This window comes from Nanorana parkeri, unplaced genomic scaffold (assembly GCF_000935625.1).
Source record: "Nanorana parkeri isolate BGI_ZX_2015 unplaced genomic scaffold, ASM93562v1 scaffold1789, whole genome shotgun sequence".
Lineage (NCBI taxonomy): Eukaryota > Metazoa > Chordata > Amphibia > Anura > Dicroglossidae > Nanorana > Nanorana parkeri.
The window spans coordinates 207,490-227,620 of NW_017308057.1; the positions used below are offsets into that span (position 1 = coordinate 207,490).

The 20,131-nt window shown below is 39.4% G+C and overlaps 1 protein-coding gene across 1 annotated transcript in view; it reads left to right on the forward strand.

Annotated features, from left to right (window-relative positions):
• The window catches only part of RAPGEF5 (Rap guanine nucleotide exchange factor 5), a 235,506-nt gene that overhangs the window by 206,741 nt on the left and 8,634 nt on the right, over positions 1 to 20,131 (forward strand). Inside the window, exons 18-25 of the mRNA XM_018571590.1 lie at positions 1,353 to 1,502; positions 3,536 to 3,627; positions 5,771 to 5,893; positions 7,195 to 7,373; positions 11,067 to 11,157; positions 14,077 to 14,127; positions 15,525 to 15,612; positions 16,525 to 16,589. Coding sequence (XP_018427092.1) covers positions 1,353 to 1,502; positions 3,536 to 3,627; positions 5,771 to 5,893; positions 7,195 to 7,373; positions 11,067 to 11,157; positions 14,077 to 14,127; positions 15,525 to 15,612; positions 16,525 to 16,589 — 839 coding nt within the window. The remainder of the gene's footprint in view (positions 1 to 1,352; positions 1,503 to 3,535; positions 3,628 to 5,770; positions 5,894 to 7,194; positions 7,374 to 11,066; positions 11,158 to 14,076; positions 14,128 to 15,524; positions 15,613 to 16,524; positions 16,590 to 20,131) is intronic.

Sequence of the window (20,131 nt, forward strand, 5' to 3'; positions counted from 1 at the left end):
AAAATGTAAAGAAAAACTCCACTTTTGTTAAAAAATAATATAGCGTATAACATTTCTACACAAGCCATTTTGCAATTTAATTTTATTAGAAATTACCTTTCCATTTCAATCTGAAGCTGCTGTAACAAACTGTTAAAAAAAAATGCCATTTAATATGGCAGCCTGAAGTCGTTCTATACACTGTTTGTGTACAGATCTTCGCCCAGAAATGCCGTCTCCTGATTGTGATTGACCTACAGATTTTTCCAGACCTCTGCACTAAGATACAAGTAAAATTTTAGGGATTCCCTAAGGTTTAAATTCTTCCAAAGGGATTATTCTCACAGCGATTTTTTTTAAAATAAATATATTCACACTATTTATGGGGACTCAATGTACCACGTTTTCACAGTATGACGCACATTGCATCCTCCTGTGCATCCTCCCCTTAGGTCATGTAAAAGGTTATATATATTTACTGTGGTAAAATCTTTTAAGTTTATTAAACCCTTTTTTCTCTTTCATTTACCAACCATTCCATTTTAGAGGGAGGTATCTCATTTTCTATTTACAACTCTATTAACCATTGTAATTGCTTTACTTTTATCTCTATTTACATTCTTCTATCAAATCTCTCTTTTCCCTCCCTCTTTTAAATTCCTAAGCACCCGTGCCCAACATGTTTTGCCCCTATTCGGGCGTCATCAGGGCAGTGCAAATTGTGCCAACATAAAAGTGCTAGTGCTTTTGTGCCATTACCAGGAAAACAAACTGGGAATGGGTGCTTAGGGATTTATTAGTTAGAGGGAGGGAAAGAGAGATTTGATAGGAGTATGTAAATAGAGATAAAAGTAAATAGAAAATGGAGTACCTTCCTCTAAAATGGAATGGGTATTTCTAAAGGGATGCAGACACTGCAGATTTCCTCATTAGAAAGCTGAAAGTGCATCCAGTGGTTATAATGAACTAGAACCTCCTATTCAGGAATCAGTCTGGAAAAGATAGTGTGAAAAAAAAAACTTTTTCTTCAGAACAGAAAGAGGTAGGAATCAAGCAAAGTTTGTTAAAATTCTTGCAATGCACCTTGATCACTCAGAGGGGATTGTTTGTTTGTTTTTTAACTAAACTGGAATTACTCTTTAAACATTTCCTAAACTGTGCTTCATTTTGCTGAGCTTCTGTTATAATAGACATTAGTTGGCATATTGTCCTCCAGCTCACCGATGGTTAAGGCAGAGAAGCTGCTGTTTAGGCTGTCAGGCTCTGTGCTGTCCATTGACCATACATAGCAGCAACACAGAGGCTGACAGCAACAGAGTTTTACGGAGTTCATCATGGAATCCTCACCTTTGCACCCTTCCTTTTTTGTGCAGTTTTCTGCCGGGTCTACATAACAGATCACTCCTATGTCAGCATCAGGACAAAGGTATCCAGCACTGTACAAGATATACTGAAGATAGTGGCTGAGCGGATTCAACATTCCGAAGAGGACCTGGCTTTGGTCACTGTCACGTTTTCAGGAGGTAATTCTAATTCCACAATTACCGGTGTCACAGAAGAATAATGGCTGACAATTTCTAGCGCATGTACTCATCTGCCCCAGGGGAAGCGCTCAGCTGTGTGACTGCAGCTAATGTGCAGAATTTCAAGTAGGGGGCTGTTGCCATAGTGACAGCTAGTCACCCCACCACTTTTCTTAAACATTAGTCTGCTTCATGCAGGAATGCGGCGCAATGTGCTCCTCAATGTTTACTAATAGGATACACTCATATGCATGTCTTTCCCTGATAAGAGTCACTTAAACACACAACCCTAGTTTTACACTTATCAATAAAAATCTTATCATCCAGAAGAATTTAGGATAAGGAAGCAAGTTTCATACATAACGTAGTGTTAATTTAACAATCACTTTTGTACGTGAAAACAGTATGAACTTAAAGTAAACCTGCCACAATCCTGAACATGTCAAAAGGGAGGAAGCAGTGCTAAGCACAGCTCTATGGATTTGCTCACTCCCTCTCACCATCTACCAGCTGTTCTGCCATGCAATTTGTTTTACTGTAGGTTTCTTCTTCTCATGTATTTTTCAAAATCTGCTAATTTTCATAGGTTTATGACTAGTTTACTTTAACTACATTAGACTTCGAAAAACACATTATTAATTGTTTTACTAGATTAAATAATTACAAAGAATAAGAACCATGGTTAAATTATTTCAACAGAATTAGACTTTTCTGAATGAAAATGCAACCTTTGTCAATCTGCAGTGCAAAAGCAGAAACAAATAAGACATTGCCAATGAAGGACGACTCTTTTGGAAGCAGTAAGTCTCTCTTGAGAGCCTTATTTAACTACTTATTGACTCTCTGAATACGTATATATTTATTGACTCCTATTTTTAATTCCTGGATTCACCAAAGTGACCTTTTGTCACATATCTAGTAAAAAAAATCAATATGTCATCTCATTCTGACTCCACATCTTCATTTCCTTCTACAATGACATCACAGCATTCAGAGCTCTGTATCTGTCTCACATACCAACACTGTTCCATGAGCTCATGCCACACATAGATAACTCACAAGGTAAACTATTTTTAAAAATCTTGTTTGCTACCCTTGATTGCAGAAGGATAAATCTATCCTGTATGTTGTACTACATAGGTAGATCTATCATAACAAACTGCTAATACTGTACATATCCTTGACTTCAGGGGCAAATTTGAAGTAATGATTATACTTTCAAAAGAGCTGTCAGTGGCTGCAGGGTCTTCATCAGAGCCACACAATGAATTTCTATTGATTTTTGTCACGTACCATTAACTTGCTTGACCTGTCCCTACTGGCATGTTACACATATTTAGCTCTGACAATCTTGCTGGCTCATCCTGTTACCTGCTGTGTTTTGTATGGACAGAACGCCATGGAAATTAAGCTGTTCACTGTTGCTGTAGTGGAATCTTGATAGCTGCTCCGGGCACTGGGAGTGCAGAAAATGAAAGAGTGGCCCAGGCACTGGGAATGCTGTTTATTATAGAGATGCCCAGGCACTGGGAGCGCAGAGAGCTGAAGACTTGATCAGCCACTGGGAATTCTGTTAATTAAAGAGATGCCCGGGCATCTCTTTAATTAACTAACACAGAGAGGTTGATTTTAATTAGAAAATCAACCTCTCTGTGTTATTTATGAGGAAACATTGAGGTTGATTTACTAATGGACTATAGGCGGTTCAAAGTGAAATTTTATATAGCTTTGAAAATATGCTGAAGCTGTATTCTCTCAGAGTACCCAATCATGTGTTAGGTAAATTGTGGCTTGCACATTATGAGATAATTGAAATAACAAAGTTTTAACATACTTAGTAAGTCAAGTAAAATTTTACTTTGCAAAGTAATCATGTACTTTTCAGAGCGACCAGCCTCTACATCTTTAGTAAATGAACCCTCACATCCGTATAATAGACTTAGAGCTCTAAAATCAGGCATAGGTTCTTCACTGTTAGCAGTTTCATTATATAGGGTCTAATTCTCACACTCTTTTCTTTTTTCTCTCAATAGAAAAACAAGAACTTTTGCCAACAGAAATGGCACTATCAAAGTCACTGGAGTCATCGAGTCGCATTTACACTTACAGGAAGAGCGATACTTTGGTAAGAAAACACAGATAACACAGGGCATAATGTATGACTGCTGAAGCAGAGGAAATAATAGTGGTGCCTTCATATCAAGTAGTCAGTTTCCAACTTTCTTTTTTAAACCTGCACATTGCTTTGTGTAATTTGTAAATCATGTGTGGGATAATGTCCCCAAACTGTAAATTAAAAAGGATTCATTGGGGAGATTCATGACCATTTCAATTCATGAGGCCACAATGTGTGTGCATTTATAAATGTTATGGACCTCTAACTAGAATTCTAATATCTATAAAGTGGATCTCTCAATAACTTTACAAGTCTTCATGAATACATTTCTGCCATTTCATAGTATACAGCAACAGAATCCTTTTTCTCCTTTCTTGGGCGTAATCAGGTGGCTTGGCATAAGCTGAGATGATGTCATCAGTCTGCTGCAGGGAGGAGGAACCATTTCCTTAGTCTCCTCTTCAGTGATCAGACTGCAACATTATAACTTTGTAGCAAGTCACAAGATGAACGGCTGCAGCAGGGAGTCATTTTGCAGATCGCACTGGACTGGAACACAGGCACTAATGTGCCTGTCTTCCATGTGCGGGCTATCGCACTGCCTCCCGCCCCTGAATGCAGGGAGCCGGCTGGCTTGCATTCCAGTGCATTCTAGAGGCCGAACACTCTGGAACGCAGACTTTGTGGTGTGAACCGGCCCTCTCTCTTGGCTGTCTCTTCTCTCTCTCCTCACGCTCTCTCCCCTGTTTCTATCTGCTGTCTCCCTCTCTGCAGTCTCTTCTCTCACTTTCTCTGCTGTCTCTCTTATCTCTCTCTCTCTGCGGTCTCTTCTCTCACTTTCTCTGCTGTCTCTCTCCTGTCTGTCTTTTCTTACCTCCACTGAAGCAGTTTTCCAGGTCCCCTCTCATGCGCCGGCGTCCTGTCCTCCCGAGGTGCTTGTGTGGCCAAATGTGGCCGACGTTGCACATGGCGAGAGGTATCCCGCCCCTTCCCGTCTGCGGCGTCTGACACATTCAGCCGCACGAGCACCGTGGGAGGACAGGACACAGGTCAGTGAGCCAATCGCGATCTACCAGTGTTTGCTTTGCGATTGACTGGTAGATCGCGATCGACCTAATGGGCACCCCTGGTTTAAAACATTACCACTTACAGATAACATTAATAATAAAGAGAAAGTATAGTATATTTTTTGTGAGCACACATTGTTTTGCTTTAAATACATTTTATTGTGACTTTTACAAAGTTTGCTTTTTTGCCATTGTGTTAAATATAGAGATTTGCCACTAGAGTGAGCTCTCAGCAGCCGAGTGCAATCACTCTCTTTCTCTTTCTCTCCCCTTAACAAATTAAATAACATATTACCTACATAGGAGTGCATTGTTTTTAATGAGTCGGCCGATCCACAGACTGCAGTGTAGCAGAAGTAGCTGTAAAATATAACTATTGTGTAATGCTGCAAAGAAACAAGCAGAGCCCATGAGTGTAATAACCAGTTCTGGCTGCCCTCATGTTTATAAATATTTATAAATATATACATAATCAAGGTCTTAAAAACATGAACAACTATTAATATGACATCACACCTGTCTTTTTTCATGTTTATCTAACATCTATTACATTGAAAAGACTATACATTAATTGTATCCATGTTCACATGTATATAAAAAAAACAGTTGAAAGACTATAGCTTTAAGAGTATTCTGTTACCCCAAGACTATGTAGAATCTAAATTGCATATATTTCTTGCTCTGTGTTGTAGATCGAATAGTTGGCGCATTACATATTTAATTACTTGTATTATGTTTTGTTTCCTCAGAAAGGAAACAATGTTGCCAATTCTTTGTACCATCTTGCCTAGTACTGAGAGAGTTAATTACTACCTGCGCTGTATTTATTTTCATTATGCTGTCTGCCTGGTCACTTTTTTTATAATTGAATTTCCGACCAGAGTGCTTTGTTCAATGAGTGTCAATTCATCACACTCCCGTGCTTTCAAGGCCTTTTCCTAAATGGACTGAATAATCTCGCTGAAGGTGAGCAGGCATGAAGAGGAAATAAAGTACACTCCGCCTGGATTGCTATTGCTAACAGCCTTTTTTTTTTAATTGTCTTTTCAGAAGAAATGTTTACCTAAGATTTTTATCCTTTGCAGAACCCATTTGCAGAGAATGAAGAGGCGCACAGCAGATCCGTAAGAATTCTGGGGATGAACACCTGGGATCTCGCTTTGGAATTGACCAGTTTTGATTGGAGTCTCTTCAATTCAATACATGAGGTAAACTCAGCGAGAAAGCTGTGATTTATACTGGAGCAATAAGGGACATTGATAGCATTATATGTGCATGAAAAGTACTGGTCTTTCAGACATCAGGCTATAGAACCAATGCATCAAAAGTCATACACTTCATATACAGCTGCAGAATCAAAAGTCACATTTTGGAGGATTCATTGTGAATGTATCAAAGTATTGCTATTAATTAGCTTTAATGGCCAGCTCGTTTAAAGTGTATATCTTGGGGAAAAAAATTAAAGCACATTTCCGTGTATAATCCTTTTAAAGATGCTGCAAGTACAAAAAATATCCTGTTGATCTGCCAGAAATTCGGCGAGCTCCTAACAGCCTGTTTGGGATGACAACACAGTGCAATTTCTGCTATGAAATCCCAAAAAACATTATCAGCCCCGCATGCTGGATTGCAGAAATCTGCATATTCCCCACCTTCTCTCTACATTGATTTATTTTCCAGGAAAATTAAACTGCTTAACTCCCAAGACGCTGTCCACTTACTGTGTAAAAAAGGGCTCTTGGGAGGTGTAGTTCTTGGAGCATGCCCACATCAATAAATAGAGGTAGGATTGGGGTTATATTTGAGCAATGCTTATAAAAATAATTTTATAAGCAGGAGATTCTTTTCAATATCCACCCAGGAAGCTTCATGCACACAATCGTTTATTGTATCTTTGCCAAGGAGGTGACAATGCATGTAATAATAGAAATTAAAATTTTGAAATGCAGATACACCCTGCAGACTAAACTGGCTTCTTAGTGCCCAGCACTGTTTACATCCTCCAGCACTTCAGAATATTGAGAAAGCATTGTTTACATATCAGCTCATTTGTTAAAAAAGGCATGGCCCCTCACTTTCCCAAATGGCATCACTCCTTCACTAGTGTCACTCCCTCACTGGCCAAACCAGAGGCATGTTGTGTCTATTAGCACCATCGATTATGTAAAATGTGGGCTGCTGGTAATGTGTTGTCACCATTGAAATCACCAGTGGGACATCATGCTAAAACCTGCCTTAGGTACATGTAGTGACCAAGAGACCGCCATTATTCTCTGCGGCCAAGCCTGGGACATGTGCAGGAATTCACAGAATAGAGCTGTGCCAGAAGATTTAAACACTGTCCAGTCTGTGATTATTTCTATTTCCTAAAGATGGCGGGGTAGGGTGGATACAGAATATTGTATAAAAGTACAGTTATCTATATTTGTAACAAATGGCATTTGTAATTGCATTTATTTTTTGTTATATCTCCCCAACTGACCTTGGTAAATATCTACTTGTATTGCAGCAAGAGCTGATATACTTCACATTCAGCAGACAGGGGAAGGGTGAGAACACGCTGAACCTGAGTCTTCTACTGCAGAGATGTAATGAAGTCCAGCTCTGGGTGGCCACAGAGATCCTGCTCTGCAGCCAGCTGGGAAAACGGGTGCAGCTAATGAAGAAGTTCATCAAAATCGCTGCTCAGTAAGTCGAAGGTTCACAATTTGTCCTATTTAAAAGCTAAATATACATTCATAAGGAGTTTCCAGATAGAACATGTGAAAACCTAACTGTCCAGTCTTTATTATGATTGTCATTTTTGGTAATCCACCTTGTGGGTTAGGACCTTGGGAAAAAATTTTGAATCTGACTTTAAGGCCCAGCACTTTTACATTACCAATATGTTCTTTAACTACTTGTCGTAAATACGCACTGGGTGCGCCTACTTGTGCAAACGATTACGCCGCACATATTACCACGGACGTTAGAGTGCAAGCAATAATTTTAGAGCCATTAATCACTAATAACACTAAACAGCACTAAACAGATGAGCGGCAAATGTTTTTAAAGTGCCGCCTATGGCAAATGGCACCCAATTTTAAAGCTATAAATGTTTGATAACATAATGTAGGGAAAATTTATTTATTTTTTGTTCAAAATTTTCGGTACTTTTTTCTTTATTTAGTAAAAAATAAAACCCCCAGTGGTGATTAAATACCATCAAAAGAAATCTCTATGTGTCCCCAAAATAATTATATAAAATGAATCTCAATACAGCGTTATATGACGGAATAAATGAATACTTCAATGCTTATATGAAAAATAAATTGAGTACTTCAATGCTGAATACTGAAAAATGGCCTGGGATGGAAGGGGGATGGAAGGGTTGCTGACCCAAGTCAGCAAGTGGTTAATAGATTCCTTTTTTTCTTCTCAAAAAGCAATGACTATTTAACTTTTTTTCCCACAGCAGTGACCCTTCAACAACTTCCACTGTTTAAAGGGAAAGTGTAGTATATTTTTACTGAGCACATATTTTGAGTTGTTAGTGAAGTGCATACTTGATTGTATTTTTGTGGCTTTTAGATTATTAAACTATTCCTCTTCAGTTTGGCCATTTTATCAAATATAGAGATGTGTATGTAAGTCTTTTTAGAGTGAGATAACACTCATTCTGCACCTGAAAGAGAAGATATCAGCCACACAGGGAGCACATTGTTTTCCTATAGTTATTGGCCAACTCGTAGACTTGCATAGTGAGAAAAAGTAGTTAAGCACAACCATCGGGTAGCACAACACAGTACAAAAATAGACTGCATATGTATTGAACAAATATGGCTACCCCAATTTACATACACAAACTATACAGAGAAACAAGACTTTTATGAAACATTAAGATCATGGGTTAAGTGACGCTAATCTCTTACACTTGTATCACTAGAAATAATTGAAAGCTCTGTACATTTTCCTTAAAAGAACAGCTCAAGGATAAAAATAATCACTGACATGCTAATGCTATGATGAGGCAATCCCCGGCTCTCCCCATTTGTATACATGTTCTTCTGTAGCACTGACAGCATGATGTAAACCAATATAGCCCGAATTGATCCAGAAAATATTACAGGAGGCTGATATAAATACAGATGTGTTTCATAATAATAACTGAATGAAATTGTGTGTTTGTACTGCCTTGAGTTCATCTTTAAGCACTATCATAATTATCCTTGAACTGCAAGTGTTCTCACAGGAGACCTGTTTCCATTTCACAGTGTGTGTGTAAACTGTGAACCCCATACAGACATTTTCTGAGAAATATAAATGACAGTGATTAGTGACCTCCTGCCACATTTTCTTCTCATTTGTGGAAAATGAAGCCGAATCTCTGTACTTGAGTAAAACATCACAGAACCCCCTCTGTCTTACAGCAGTTAATTGTTCTTCTCTTTCAGACTGTGCATTCTGAAGAGAATTCCTAAGGGTGAATGTGTGAGCTGGAATAAAATCTATATGCCATGCATGTTATTTATGAATCAGCTAGTGTGTTTAGGACTGCCTTTTCTATTTATAATTCTGAGGCCTAAACAGGTTCCACTGGACTCCCCAATGATTTACTATTTCCAGGCTTCATCCTTCAGCATCCAGTTCTATTAGTCAGGAATAATTTATCATTATTTCTATTACAATAAGTGCAGCAAAGTAATACTGTATTCTGGTTTAAAGCTGGACTGCAGACTGAAAGCTAAATACATACATGGGAGCTGTTCTGCCCGCCATAGAATTGATCTTTTTTGTTCAGCCAGTTGTGTGATCCAGTTGCCACTGCTAGACACCAAAGGCAAACCCTTGTCCTGTAGTAAAGCACAGCTCAGAGAACAACATGACCAGTGTGCTGATTGGACAATAAGGGACAGCAGCACACTAATAAGTTCATCCCTCTGCTCAGATGTTCCCAGTCAGCACATGTGCATGCAGCAGAGCCCAATTGTATCCTAGCATTGCCTCTCCCTCTCCTGGTATGAAGGCTGCTTTGTGGGAGATTACAGGAGGCTTATATTGAGGTTACTGTTCGGGGTTCTTGGAAAATATTAGGGGTCTAAGAAGACCTCTGACATTTCCCTTTACTGTAGATATAGTATGAGTTACTATGTCCAGAATCATGAATGAACAGCAAGTGATGTACGGCACATCCTATTCATTCATAATTGGGAACACAGTAAACATACAATGCCCCCAGTTATTTACAAACACTCAGCGATCAGCTGAGCGCTTGTAACCGCTCTCCATCCTGACTCTTCCGCACTCCATCCTGACTCCTGGCTGTCACAGGAGGCTGAGCCGGCGTTGCAGGGAGGACAGCTCAGCCTCCTGTGACATGGCTGACAGCTGACTCCTCCCCCACACCGCCGACTTGGCCTCACCTGTGACACAACTCGCAGCACTCTCCTCCCCACTAGGCCTCCTGACAGTTTCCCTCCTCCTGCTAGTCACTGCTCTGTGTCAGAGGGGACACAGAGCAGCGCCCAGCAGGGACTAGGGAAACTAGAGATGCGCCACAAAATGGTACTTTTAGCATTTTTCCCAAAGTACCATTTTCAGCCGATATGTTTCAGTGGCCAAAATTGTAATGCATCCCTAGAAGGAATACTTGCATCTCCTGCAAGTCTCTTCAGAAATTTACACTTTCGGGAGTGTCGATCTCTTGTGTCCCCGTAGCGCTGAGTGTGTCCTCCTGGGTAGAACCATGCAAATTATTTATTCATGCATGTGGTCCAGAGCCACAGCTTTATAGTACAGATGCAGCTAAATAATACAGAGGTTTCAGGCTTGTCAGTTATCATCAGTGTAGAAGCAATGACTTCTGTGGAGTAGAGGGTGTTGTGCCTTGTTGTTGACATTAAAATCCCTTGGCTGTTTGCAAGACTGTAAACATGTGTTGAAATCATAGTGTACCCTTCTTAACCTACATCAATGATTTTATCAAGCAGAGGTAAATATACAGTGCAATTAGGTGCAGCAAAGGTCCTTACCTGAAAAGTTAGAACTATCTATATTGACAGCTATAGAAGATAGAAATATTAGACCTGCCATTCTCAACTTGGATTTTGAAGGTACCAGTTCATACTATTGCTTTTTTCTCTGCCTGGTGAGCCATTGTTCTAGAACCATTATGCAGCTAGGGAAGTCAGGACTCTTAGCCTGCATACTTGTAGGAAAGTGACTCCGTAAGTAAACAAGGATTAGTGACAGTTGTGCTTTTGTCCTCAAGAACCAAACTCGCAGTGGCAGCTCTGATGTTTCTTTACTAGTGGACTCCCTATTAAGTATAGCAGCAATCAAATAGCATGGTATGAACTTGGTAAATAAAATGTGCGTAATACATTCTTTTTTTTCTAACAGTTGTAAAGCTCAAAGGAATTTGAACTCTTTCTTTGCAATTATAATGGGTCTGAACACGACATCTGTCAGTCGACTGTCTCAGACATGGGAGGTAAGGCATTTCAGCAACTCATTTATAATCATTAGTACTTATCTATTTGAAAAATAAAAATGAACCTTAGTGTTGTTGTATTAGGGATTTATCAAAAATGGTAATATCTTATCATGAAGATTTGTGTGAATGTCAGAATTTATTACTGCGCTTGTGTGTTATTATTGTAATACCAAAGTTGCATAAAAACATATTGCATGAACTGGTGTAGTTGGTAAGCATTAAAAACCATTACCTACATCTTAGAATTGTTCTGTGGTATTTTGAAGCACAGTAGCACCTTCTTAAAACAGGAAGTATTTACATGTCATCATGTCCATCACGAATCCCAAAAATAATAATTCCTCATTTCAGGATTGTGGGTGGAGCCATGCAAATCATTCCTTTATGGCTACGGTTTAAGTGTGTATCCAGAGCCGCAGCTATATGGCACAAATACAGCCAAACACAATAGCTGTTTCAGGCTTGTTGGCCATCATCAGTGCAGTTTATGGAAACAATGGCTTCTATGGAGTAGGGGATGTTGTACATTGACTCATTGTTGACAATTGAAGCTATGGGCTGCTTCAAAACTGCACAGTATAATTTAATCTGGGCATAGAGTACCCTTCTCGGTAAAGATACAGTTAGGCACAACATAGATTTGCTGTACATGTTAGTGTACTGCTAAATAAACCATGTTATAGGTTTGATAAAACTGAATTTAAAATCCGTATAGCAAATGCTCAACCCCATATTGGAGGGGTGAACCTCAATGGCAAAAGGCAAGCAATAAACAAAAATTTTTATTGTTCATAAAGGGCCACTACAATGTCTCCATCATGGTTGTTTGTCTGGAACCTTTTGATCCCCATGGTCTTTGTGTGTGTTGTAAAGTAGCCACCACTCCAAGCTCACTCCCAACTATAATCTCACATTCAGTTTACAACACACACAGGGACCATTGGGAACAGAAGTATCCACCTTCCAGAAGGAAGGACGGTGTCAGCACCAATTCAGAGATGATTTAAGGATCTACAGCCGAGTGATACACAAATAAAAACTACGGGGAACAAAGGGAGCTACGCAAAATACAGCAAAAGTAAAAACCAAACTCCAGGGTTTCAATAAAACTATGTTACACTAGAAAATCCCCTATGCACAGAAATCCCTAATTGGAGCTGATCTAATAAACAGGTTTACACATATGGAGTATGTATGAGTATCAAAATTTAATAGTAACAGAATAAAAACATTGAAACACCTTCAACAAGACATTTAAAAACATTTAAAAATGACTTCCCTCAGGATAACCCGATAAGTATAATAGTCTGAGCGGCAGATAGTCACTGGTGCAAGCACAATGGCCACAATCAAATGTGGATTCTTAGTATCTGGGCTTACTCACGTCACATAAGATTCAAAGTGGTGGACAATCCTCATAGAATCCTGTGCTGATGTGTAATTTGGCCTGGAACAAGACTGCTCAGTGGCATTTCCAGAAAATCCAACTTTGTTAGGTGAAAAACCGGATCTCGGGGATGCCTCTCCACCCACTGATCTGTGATCACACTTGCCCGCAGAGTTGAGTTTCCAAACCGTGACGGGAACATCCAAAGAGATTCCAAGCTTGTGCGGCCGCGCAGCTGAATTAAATATGCTGGAGTCCTCACAGCGATGAGCCCGTGCTGTAATAAAGCCCAAAGCCGAACGAGATCGAGTGGCAATGACTCGCTCGCACTTCTCAATTTCAGCCTGGATAGTGCAGGCTGATCAGCTGCTGCAAATCGGACAGCGTCCCGGTAGTTTTGGTTCCATCCCTTAGTTTGAGAAACCGTGCAGTATAGTTGGCCGCATATGGGTCTGCTACGGGTATCCAGGGAAGCTTTCACAAACACGTTGCCCTGAGGGATGTTCCCGTCACGGTTTGGAAACTAAACTCTGCGGGCAAGTGTGAGCACAGATCAGTGGGTGGAGAGGCATCCCCGAGATCCGGTTTTTCACCTAACAAAGTTGGATTTTCTGGAAATGCCACTGAGCAGTCTTATTCCACGGCAAATTACACATCAGCACAGGATTCTATGAGGATTGTCCACCACTTTGAATCTTAAGTGACGTGAGTAAGCCCAGATACTAAGTATCCACATTTGATTGTGGCCATTGTGCTTGCACCAGTGACTATCTGCCGCTCAGACTATTACACTTATCGGGTTATCCTGAGGGAAGTCATTTTTAAGTGTTTTTAAATGTCTTGTTGAAGGTGTTTCAATGTGTTTATTCTGTTACTATTAAATTTTGATACTCATACATACTCCATATGTGTAAACCTGTTTATTAGATCAGCTCCAATTAGGGATTTCTGTGCATAGGGGATTTTCTAGTGTAACATAATGATACACAGATAAACTACATTGTTTTAATAGTTAAGGTACTTGAATGCATTTTTAAGATTTAACTCCTGAGTTTAGTGTCACTTTAAAGACTACTTATGTAGCTTCTACACTGGTTACCAGTGAATTGTGAAGTTATAATTGGAAGTTGACTGTCCCCTCTTTGTGTCGATAAACCACATTTAAGGTCTATTGCTATTATTTGGGGCACAAAATATGGGAATGTAATTTATAGAGTTTGACTCTATACTTCTAGCAGTTAACAAACATTCAGTGTGCTTAAAATATAGAAATGTAGATAAAACTCTTTGGTAGACCAGTTTTTGTGTTTAAATATGCTCTCAAAGCTTTACAAAATGGTGATTTTTTTTTTCTAACTTGAGATCTTAGCTTTGTTTGCAGTATCAGATTAGTAATGGAGATGCTTGTCATTCATTGCACGTTGCGTACTACTCCACAGGGCAAAGAATTCAAGCAAAGCCATCAAACTATTTTTTGTGTTCCTGTGCTACAAGGTAACATTATATATTCTCTTTATTTTCCTTCCAAGAAAATCCCAGGAAAGTTCAAGAAACTTTTTGCCGAACTTGAAAGTCTGACGGTGAGTTTCCTGCCCTGTTTACACTTCTTCTGTCGCAGTGCGGATATTTCACTGTCACCTCCATGCAAGGTTGGCTGCTGTATACCATGCCAAACCAACACTGGAGAAACTTGGAATAAAAAATTACAAAGGAAGATCTATGCAGCTGCAGAATTGGGGTTAGCAATTAGTATGGACAGGGCTTTGTATGATGAAAGCAATCTATTTTAAAAGACAATAATAGCTGTATGCATATAACATTATAACCATCCAGATAACAGTTGTGAACATGAACTATCCTTGAGAGGACTTTTTTTCTATATATGAATGTGATCAGCTTAGTGCAATTACTGCAATCATTAAATATCTGTCACTGTGCATAGTTTGTTCAGGAATAATTGCATATGCAGACTGTGTACCCTGCAAGTACTATTGCACTGTGACTGTAGCGTAAGAGCAATTAATTGAAAACAATGTACTCTCTATCAGGCGAACTGATCTTAACTCTGATATACAGATGCACAGTAGAATGGGCTTTTACAAATCTGCAGTGCAGTATTCAAAATATGGTGCAACAAGCAAGTATAAATATGAGAGAGGGTTGTATTTTTAATCTACTGAACATCACTGCCTTGAAGAATAGAGACTAGTCTCAGAGACAGAGGTTGGCCAACATACACAGAATAGCACACCATATGGTTAAATACCAGAACAATATATAATGGGGTGTTAAAGCCACCACAGATAGCGCTTTCTATCTGATCATACAGTTTGAAGGACAGCCAGCACACCCAAATCAGGACCCAATTAGTTGTCAGTTGGTCCATGACAGCAGAAATTCATCATCAGCATTTAAAGTGAACCTGTGCCCAGACTATGTACACTTATATATTCTGAACAAGCACTTTAAGTCAAGCCTTCATTCTTCCCTCTAGTTATAGATATTGTGGAGAAATGTGTCTTCAAGTACAAGAGAGGCATAGAAATCTTCATTTTTCCTATTGCTTTCTTTTGCACCAGAGTCTTGGCAGCCTGCAAGCCACAACATGTGTTTCTATGCTGCTAGAAATCAACTAACACTGAACTTTAGAGTCTATTTTGTGATCTTTGTGGATCTCTGAGGATGAATTACTTCAGAATACAAGCAGCTAGAGAGGTCCATAATAGCTTGTTTTAAAACTCTATTACTGTTGCTTGTTTAGAATATATAAATAATTGAATGTGTTTAATCTTGGTATTGGTGCACTTTAGGGGCCACTGGCGATCTGTTTGTCAAATTTTCATAAAACAGTTTCATGCAGCTGACGATGGAAATTCTTTAGCTTGCTGCTATAGTGAGATGTTGGTTCAGAGCAGTCAAACATGTATTATTCTATTTGTACGGTAAAATCTGACTTCATGTTCATTGCATTTTACAGGATCCATCTTTAAATCACAAAGCTTACCGAGATTCTTTCAAGAAAATGAAGCCGCCCAAAATCCCCTTCATGCCTTTACTTCTAAAGGGTAATTTAATCGCATTGATCTGTATATAGCAGGTTCTTCTGGTATACTTGTATAAAAATGCATGGTGGTCTGCCAGGTTTGAGGGACTTTAGCGGGTGTCATACAAGGGGCAGTCTGGAGCAGTCATGATAATTCTGTAGCCCTCAGGATCACATTCATGCAAACCTATAATAAATCCTTAGCGGGAAATCAGTAAAAGTCCCTATTTCGATAAATAATGGCAGTGCATATGATGCACATTCTGAATGAAAAAAAAAAGATATTTCTCTTTTCATCCGTTGCTTAAATTGATGGCTGATATTTCATATAAATGCATTCTGATTGAAGTACAACTGTGCGGGCCATGTCTATAATTTGTGGCTCAATTATTTCACAATTTCCTCTGCTTAAAAGACAGCTGTACCCACGCCGGTTTAAATGCAAATTGTGTTCCCGCTTTGGTAGCTTTGAAGCTTTGCTGAAGCTCTTAAGAATCTCTAGTAATTAAAATTTAAAGCTAAATGTTGCTCTTGTGACTGTACTGCTATTTCTGAATGTTAAGTATTTCTAATTTGACTGATTCATCTGCCTGTCCTGACTGAGGCATGCTAAAATCACTAGAGGTCTGCTACCTATAAGTGTTAAATATTTAAGATACAGGCCTATGCAGGCAGCTCTGAAATTAAATTGACTTAGCTCTTTACTTACCTTGCTGTTTTTAGACTTCTGCCCAATAATCATCAGGATGACGGTGATTGGATAAATCAAGGGCCACCAAAATGTGTCAAAAGGTGTTAAATTTCAACACTCAATGAATTACTCATGTTGCCAGGGATTAACAATTTTATTGTATTGTGGCAGCGCTACAGATTATTTTAAAAAAATGTATATATTGGTCAAATGCAGCCATTGATCTGTTCTATTTCTTTTCAGATGTCACATTCATTCATGAAGGAAATAAAACATTTTTGGATAACCTTGTCAACTTTGAAAAGCTAGTGAGTTATTAAGTTGTTTTTTTTTACATTTGATGTTGCTTTCCTGTCTATAAATACATTAATATGCAAGTTTCTGTTTGATAAGAGTGCAGTAAGATAAAATGCAATGAGAAGTAAGCAACTGTATTAAACTATAATAACAAATCAGATTTTCATTTTACCGATCTGGTTTCTATATCTGATTGGATCGTAGTACAATTTACATTATTAAATCAAATGGCTCTGACAATTTAGAAAGACAAGAAACACCAGTTTTTAAAGAGGGCAAGCCACTCTACTAATTTGGTCCTGGCTTTGCTACATACTGAGTCACTGACCAAGCACACGTATGCACCCAGATTGGGTTTAAATGACTGAGCTATCTTCCTGTGACTATTTAAGTCAGCAATTCAGTAGATAGTAAAGCCAAGATGAGGATAACAGCCTTGTAGCCACGGGTAGAGGAACAGTGGTCTTGGGACTGCCCTCTGGTATCCCAGAAATATGATTTTGTTATCACGCTCGCATTAAAGTGCTCTGAGCAGACCCATGTAGCCTGATGATTCTGCAGTGCAGTTACTGGCCTGGTGCCAAGATGCTTCCCTGTGCATCCCAATCACTTATTTATGTGATGTCACATGGCCTAATAAAAGGCAGGCATGGGACCGCATCCTTGCAGATAATATCGTTGTTCAGCTCTGTAAGATAAACTGACTGCCCATAACCTCTTCCTGTGCTGTATATGTTTAATTTATGTGTGATAATAATATGTAATGCATGCTGTTGAGGGGTGATAGAGGGGAACCCTAACCCTCCTGGGGCAATGACTAAGCCTTGACTTTGTGTTGTGAGAACAATAAGGTAGAAGTGCAGAAAGAAAAGATGAGCAATGAGACAGGTAGCAGAGGAAGTGAGGACACTCTGGTCTATAGCTACACTACTCCCTGGGGTTTAAAAAAAAACCCCAGAAGCTCATATATATCTTATCCTAAAAAATCCTAACTAAAGTAACAAAAATGTAAAATAGTTATTAAACCGGTGCTATGCCACCATTATTGTTGAACAGACTTTGTCCTGCTCCACAGTGCACAAAGCGATTCTCTATTCAATGGGTTTTAAAGACATTGCAGTGCCCCCGGGGACAAGGTGGTTGCCTGTACTGGTTATAGCCTTGGAAATGCTTGGTGGCATTATTCACAAATGACCTGTGGGGTATTGTGTGGGGAGACCCTCTCCAGTCAGCAGTGGTCCCATATAAGCACAAGTTATACTTTTTCTGTGTGACTAGTAAAGACTTCAACATTATGGCTAGAGGCCACCACCTAAAATTGGTGGAGAAAAGATTTAGCCACACGGGGCGTAGGGGCTTCTTTTCAGTTAGAGGGGTTAAAGTCTGGAACTCGCTGCCACAAGCAGTGGTATCAGCTGAGAGTATTGAATCATTCAAAAAGCATTTGGACAACTTCCTCAGAGACCGTAACATACAGGCGTAAAGGTACTCGTAAAACCAAGATCACACAGGGACTCGTATACCCACATACACATGCACAATCACATACAGACATACAAAGGTTGAACTTTATGGACCCGTGTCTTTATTCAACCTCAAATACTATGGCAGACATAAATCTTACACTTTCCCAGTGCAAATAGATCTACAAATTTAAATATTAAAGAAACTTAGACCATAAGTGGTGTAAATACAATTTTCTACCATGTTATCAAGACACTTTTTGGGACTTTTCTGAAATACAAGCGCCATTTCAGTTAAAGGGGGCCTATATACTTTTATCTGCCAGACTTAGTGGTAGCTACGTTCTTTTCTCTTTCTCGCTGTGCGCATTTATGTGTAAAGCTCACTGGTAGTAAACAGAGTATTGTTAGCTGCTGCCTCTCTGTTTTGGTTGTGGCTAAGTGACATGTTGTTGTGATGTGGCTCATTAGTCTCCTCTGCCCCTGAAACACCCCCTACCTTGTGTTGTTCCCCTTCTGTGCTAAATCGAAGCTGATAATCAGGAAATCATTTCCTGCGTGTGCTGCTTTGGATTGTTTTGATTTTCAGAAGAAGTAAACACACTGCATGCGGTTTCTGTTTCCAGCTCTGCTGTTTGGCTCTTCTGACAAGGATACAAATAGGTTGTCAACATGTCTTAAACCACCATCATCCTAGCAGATAGTGATTGCCATTTTTGATGCATTGTCTCTATTGTTTTGAGTCTGTCCTGGCAGCTTTGTTCTTGAGCAGGAAGAAAATTGACATTTAAGCTTAAGAGTACATGTGACCCCAAGTTCAGATGTGGCTGAACAATGAGGGTCGGATTCAGAGTGACTACAGGAGCAATGTTTCTTGGCACACGCCACCTTGTGTTTTGTCTAATAGGTTATGATTCACTTCTGCCTGTAGAACTCCTGAACACAGCATTTCCTTCGCCTTACTGAAGCGATGATTATCTGTTTCTGGCCTTTCGCTGTAATTCATTTTCTGTGATAAAAGAATCAGATTTGTGAGTCATGGTCATGTGCACTGATGATGGTGGTTTTCTTTTTTAATCCTGTACATAAATAGACACACATAATATGTAAATGTATAATTCAGTATAGGGTGCTATTCTTGATCTCCTTCTGAAAATGCTAGTTGGCTGGCTATCTAGTAGAGATTATTGAATAGTCTAGGTTTCACTCTGACTGTAATATGTTGGAGTAGAGTCTATTATTCGGTTTGTCAGCCAAATGTTTGAATCACTTGTCACATAAGTATAATGTTAATAAGTGGTCAAAATCATGATGCAACAGTCCACCAGTTGAAAGCAAAATGCCTGATAAGGAGTAACTCATAATGCCACAGCAGTCATGGAGGCAGCAATTCTCAACCCATAATGCTCCGCAGTGTGTTAAAGTGACACTAAACTTAGAAATTAAATAATAAAAACACATTCAAGTACCTTAACTATTAACACAAATGTATCTTATTTGTGTATCACTCGGCTGTAGATGTTCAAATGATCTCTGAATTGGTGCTGACACTGTCCTTCCTTCTGGAGGGTGGCTACTTTTGTTCCCCATGGTCTTTGTGTGTGTTGCAAAGTAGCCACGGCTCCAAGCTCACCCCTGGGATGGACTACAATCACAATACAAATGAGTAAACTAAAGGTGAGATTGTAGTCCATCACAGGCGCAAGCTTGGAGAGGTGACTACTTTATAACACACACAGGGACCATGGGGAACAAAAGTAGCCCCCCCTCCAGAAGGAAGGACAGTGTCAGCACCAAAACAGAGGTGATTTGAGGATCTACAGCCGAATGATACACAAATAAGATACATTTTTGTGAAATATTAGGGAACTTGAATGCATTTTTAAGATTTAATGCCTGAGTTTAGTGTCATTTTAAGGGTCCAATAGAAAAATGTCACCAGCACAACATAAGTTGAAAAAGCGAAATATTTTATTGCCAATAGCTGTATCTCATTGGCAAGCACTTTCGGGGCTTCACAGGGTCTCCTTCATCAGGCTTAGAGGTTTATCTCTAAGCCTGATGAAGGGGACCCTGCGAGGCCCCGAAAG